The sequence below is a fragment of the Cherax quadricarinatus genome, chromosome 27 (genome assembly GCF_038502225.1).
Source record: "Cherax quadricarinatus isolate ZL_2023a chromosome 27, ASM3850222v1, whole genome shotgun sequence".
Taxonomy (NCBI): domain Eukaryota; kingdom Metazoa; phylum Arthropoda; class Malacostraca; order Decapoda; family Parastacidae; genus Cherax; species Cherax quadricarinatus.
In genome coordinates, this window is record NC_091318.1 from 17,977,328 (window position 1) to 17,983,327 (window position 6,000).

Below are 6,000 nucleotides of genomic sequence, written 5' to 3' on the forward strand. Positions count from 1 at the left end.
CATACTATTAGATGAATTGTGATAGACATATAAGCCGTAGAGTTGATATTACCATCATATTGAAGTGTATTTTGTCATGCCTCCTGAGAGCAGGAATTCTACTGAAACGGATTAATGGCATTTCAGTTAATTTAAATGAAGAAACTTGACTCACCATACAAACAAATCGGGATATGAACAAGTGATTTCCACTTTACGGCGGTAGCCGGAAACCTAACTTGCTGTATAAGTGCGGCCTTACTGTATATGTAATATCTGATACATGCATTGAAAAACAGCTTTCATTCACTTGGCTTCACAATTTACTTTTTACAAAACATTTTTTTTCTGGTATTTTGGGGAAGTGGAACTGATTGGAAAAATGATGAAGTGAAAACAGTGGTAAAGGAGATAAAACTTAATGTATGAAAGTGTTTGCAATATCATAATTATAAAATAACTACAAATCACATAGATAAAGAATTGAGAAAGGGTGAAGGAGTGTTAAAGAAGAGAAAATAAAAAATAGGCAAGGTGATGTCAGCAAAATTTGCTGAGAATAGATATAAGACAATATGGAGAGATAAATATGATTAAGAAATTGAGGGAAAAAATGAATTTGATCAAGTGAGGTGGTGAAATTGTGAACAAAGATACTAAGTAAAATAAACTTATTCACATTAGGTTTTACCATTTGTGTTTATAAGGGTCGTCTTATGAACAGAATATATAATGCGTATAAGTACACTGTATGTATAGTTTTGTACTGATATTAAAATTTACAATAGTATGTACAAAAATTAAAAAAAAAAATATTCAGCTATTGCAAAATGCATAATGCTGAGCATTTTGGGCAAGGAACATGAGCATAAAACTTATATGGGCTTAGTGTTTTCCATACTATAATCATAATATTCTGCTCACATTGTTACATTATGATGAGTTTAAATTTATCTGACTTTAATATAAAATATAATGGTGGTCAAGGGTTTGTGAATATCAACGTTACTTGTATAGTAATTGTTTTAAACACACCAGCTGTCTCCCACCAAGGTAGAGTAACCTAAAAAATAAAAAAAAAGAAACATTTTTATCATTCATTCAGCAGCTATCGTGCAAGAAGTATGCAGACATCACAGTTCTGATAGCCTTCCAAACTGCAATATTCCCACCCCTCCTTCAGGTTTTTTAATTTAACTATAAATACAGTACAGTATATAGATTTTAGCCTAAATACATTTCTATATTGACAACATGATGCAAGAATGCTGATTACAAAATAAAATTTATTATACACAAATAACCCGCACATAAAAGAGAGAAGCTTACGATGACGTTTCGGTCTGACTCGGACCATTTACAAAGTCGGACCGAAACGTCGTCGTAAGCTTCTCTCTTTTATGTGCTGGTTATTTGTGTATCGTTCTAGTCAGAGTATTGTGCCTTTTTTTTGTTAAAATTTATTATTATTGTACTTTTGTAGAGAATATTTATAAAGCTGTTAAATGTAGATCTAGTGCTTGGACACATGAGATTTGTTAGAATGAGTGAAGAACCAATAGTGAGTGAACAAGTAATAAAGTTGAAAGTTTGAAAAACAGTTTGGGTGATGGGATTATGACTGATACTAAAAGTAAGTAGAGGTAATTAGTATAGTTGTTAAGATTCTTCACTGTATGTGTATGTAAGATAGGTGCCCAAGGATTGGCAAAGAGCATATGTAGGTTTATGATATACACCCCATTCTTGGACCACTAGTGATACATGTGCAGGTCTGAATGCTTCATGGTTGTGTTCAGCCACTGCATTGCCAGACATGCTGCAGACTTAGACAAGGCTGTGTGATATTGCCATAATTCTTTATTGCATGTATAGATGGAATTGTAAGAGAATGCTAGCATTTGGGAAAGGTGTGGTGCTGAAAGATAATAAGTTAGATTTCAAGTGGAAGTTATCCCATAGTGCTGGTGAGAAATTTTTGAAGAGAAGCTGCAGAGGGTGGTAAAGGCACTTGAAAGTACATATGTACAAGGAGGAATTTAAAGGTGAGTGAAAAAAAAGAAGCTAAGGAAAAAAAAGTTGAAGCACTGAATAGGCAATGGAAGATGAGATTTCTGAGTGGAAGGAAGGAAGGAGTCTGGAGAAAGTAAATTTATATACTATACTCAACTATTGTACCATTAAATGAATCTATGAAAAATTACATGCAGGATTCTTGAGGAGTCTGGAAAGAAGTGTGTCAATGGATGTTAATTTAGAAATGTATCAAGAGTACAGTATATGGTTGACGGTGCTTTTAATTGTATGTGAAGCATAATCTTTTAGTGTTGCAGAAAAGATGAAGTTTTCAGCAGGGCATGTCATGACTGAGATCTGTTTCTTGTGTAAATATTATTCAGACAATATAGAAATTAGAAGTATGAAATGTGTAAATAATGGAATACTGATTGTTGATGTGGTTTAGTAACTACAAAAAATGAATAATTTTTTTTTTCAACAAGTCGGCCGTCTCCCACCGAGGCAGGGTGACCCAAAAAGAAAATACTTTCATCATCATTCAACACTTTCACCTTACACATAATCACTGTTTTTGCAGAGGTGCCCATCATACAACAGTTTAGAAGTATATACATATAAAAATACACAATATATCCCTCCAAACTGCCAATATCCCAAACCCCTCCTTTAGAGTGCAGGCATTGTACTTCCCATTTCCAGGACTCAAGTCCGGTTATATAAAATAACTGGTTTCCCTGAATCCCTTCACTAAATATTACCCTGCTCACCCTCCAACAGCTCGTCAGGTCCCAAATACCATTCGTCTCCATTCACTCCTATCTAACACGCTCATGCATGCTTGCTGGAAGTCCAAACCCCTAACCCACAACACCTCTTTTACCCCTCCCTCCAACCTTTTCGAGGACGACCCCTACCCCGCCTTCCTTCCCCTACAGATTTATATGCTCTCCATGTCATTCTACTTTGATCCATTCTCTCTAAATGGCCAAACCACCTCAACAAAACCCTCTTCAGCCCTCTGACTAATACTTTTTATTAACACCACACCTTCTCCTAATTTCCACACTCTGAATTTTCTGCATAATATTTACACCACATATTGCCCTTAGACAGGACATCTCCACTGCCTCCAACCGCCTCCTCACTGCAGCATTTACAACCCAAGCTTCACACCTATATAAGAGTGTTGGTACTACTATACTTTCATACATTCCCTTCTTTGCCTCCATAGAAAACATTTTTTGCCTCCACATATACCTCAATGCACCACTCACCTTTTTTCCTTCATCAATTCTATGATTAACCTCATCCTTCATATATCCATCTGCGGACATGCCAACTCCCAAATATCTGAAAACATTCACTTCTTCCATACTCCTCCTCCCCAATTTGATATCCAATTTTTCTTTATCTAAATCATTTGATACCCTCATCACCTTATAATTTTTCTATGTTCACTTTCAACTTTCTACCTTTACACACACTCCCAAATTCGTCCACTAACCTTTGCAGTTTTTCTTTAGAATCTCCCATAAGCACAGTATCATCAGCAAAAAGTAACTGTCAATTCCCATTTTGTATTTAATTCCCCATAATTTAATCCCACCCCTCTCCTGAACACCCTAGCATTTACTTCTTTTACAACCCCATCTATAAATATATTAACCATGGTGACATTACACATACCTGTCTAAGACCTACTTTTACCGGGAAGTAGTCTCCCTCTCTTCTACACACCCTAACCTGAGCCTCACTATCCTCATAAAAACTCTTTACAGCATTTAGTAACTTACCACTTATTTCATATACTTGGAACATCTGCCACATTGCTCCCCTACCCACTCTATCATATGCCTTTTCTAAATCCATAAATGCAATAAATACTTCCCTACCTTTATCTAAATACTGTTCACATATATGCTTCATTGTAAACACTTGATCTACACATCCCCCACCCACTTTAAAACCTCCTTGCTCATCTGCAATTCTGCATTCTGTCTTACCTCTAATTCTTTCAATAATAACCCTGCTGTACACTTTTCCTGGTATACTCAGTAAAATGAATAATAGTATAGGTTAATAATGTGAGTTATAAATCTAAGGTGAGTGGAAGGTGATATAGAAGGCACCTGTCAAAGGAAAGATTGAAAGGTATTTAGAGGTAAGGCATGAACATTCACCAGACATATGTGAGCTTGTTAGGTCAAATGAATGGTTCATAAGCTTTGATATTTTATTGGACTGTGAGCATGGTAATATCTCTTGAGTTCATTAAAACTGCCCAGCCAATCTTTAGTTTTAAAATGTTAAGAAATACTATGCATGTACATTGATAGCTGGATAGGGAAGTTGAGAGTCAACAATGTACTGTAGTATTAGTGTTCATCTGGAAAGGCAAATACAGAGCAAGTTATGGTGAATGTATTTTCTTCTTTGGATCACCTTGCCTTAGTGATAAATGACATTAAGTTAAAATCTATTGTTCTATATGAAAATAGTGAAGTGGTACCCCGAGTTTTGAACTTATTTCATGCCAGAATGGTGTTCGAGTGCCAATACTGAACGAATTTGTTCCCATAAGGAATAATGTAAATTAGATTAGTCTGTTTCAGACCCCCAAAAATACACTTACAAATGCACTTACACAAATACACTTACATAATTGTTCGAGTTGGGAGCAATTCAAAACTTGGCGTACCACTGTATTTAGTTTTCAGTAATAATGATATTAATTTGTGTCTAGTTAACTTGGAGGAAGCTGGGCCTGCAAAAAAGAAGGAGAAGAAAGTCCAAAAGATTGTGGAGCCTGTGGTGGGAGGTGGTGTTAAAATCTCCACTATTGCCCCCAAGAGACCTCATGGAGAAAAAGCTACAGATGACTTTCATTATGAGAAATTTAAAAAACAATTTAGAAGGCACTAGGTGCAGTTTACACTTTGTTCTATTAGTTATGTTTAATTGTAAAAGTATCTAATAATGTTGAAGTAGGTGCTTTAACGGCACAGCTTTTAAATAAAAGTTTCAGAACAGAAGTTGAATTACTTTTACTTGGCAGACCAATAAAATAGTGTAAACAGAAGTATATCATGTTTGAAGTTATCTTAGAGATGTCACTTAACAGTACATTGTAATATTCATAGGAGGACCACTAAATCCATAGGAATCATACAATGCCTAGAGTAATGAAAGGCATTTGAGCTCAGTTCAGAGCTGAGTACAGGTTCAGTTTCTTAGATCATGAGCCCCTCACCAGCAATTTAACAGTACAGTATTTTGTTAAGACTTTATTTAGAAAATACGTACAGTAGTCTCTAACATATCATACTTCATGTTTTTAATATGTCGCCATTTAAATTGGGAATTGGCCAAGCCTTCTCATTGCAAAGTTTGGGAAAATTTGAAATTGGGCTGCAATCCACATGAGATATTTCCCTTCTGCACCTAAAGCATGGCCATTTTAGGTGAAGTCCTAAGCTTGGCTTTCAGTTGTAAACACCCACCCACATGATCAGTTTGTGGGTGCATCCTGTGACATTCTCTCGTGTTAAACCCTCTGCATTTTCGATCTTTCTATCACCAAAATGGAATACTAGTGATGGCGAAGTAGTTTAATCATGAAACTAGTTTGAAAACCTATTTCAAAAAACTTCAGGTGATAGGTGGTCATGTGTGATAGAGAAAGTGCATGCCTTTGGTGTTAGAGAATCAAAAATTTCTTCAAATAGAAACAGTGACATGAAGATAAGAGCTTATGCAATGAATAATCCAGATTTTAATATGCTGAAAACAGTGTCAAAGAGATCAGATCTCAGTAAGACAAAAAAGAAGAAAAGTGAACCTGGATTCAAAGGAACAAACTATATTGTTTAAGCCTCAAACTGTCAAGACATATTTGTACCTTAATTTTTGTGCCTTCAGATATGTCACCTGCCAATATTTTAGGCTTCAGTTTAACTGTTTAGGGCTCCTACCACCACTTCAAGTCTGAGGAAAAATCTAACA

At 35.6% G+C, this 6,000-nt stretch overlaps 1 protein-coding gene across 1 annotated transcript in view; it reads left to right on the forward strand.

Annotated features, from left to right (window-relative positions):
* Window positions 1-5,030, forward strand: part of LOC128691206 (splicing factor C9orf78 homolog) — a 76,160-nt gene extending 71,130 nt beyond the window's left edge. The window contains exon 6 of the mRNA XM_053780066.2: window positions 4,742-5,030. Within this exon, the coding sequence (XP_053636041.1) occupies window positions 4,742-4,920 (179 nt within the window). The 3' untranslated portion in view covers window positions 4,921-5,030. The remainder of the gene's footprint in view (window positions 1-4,741) is intronic.
* The last annotated feature ends 970 nt before the right edge of the window (window positions 5,031-6,000 follow it).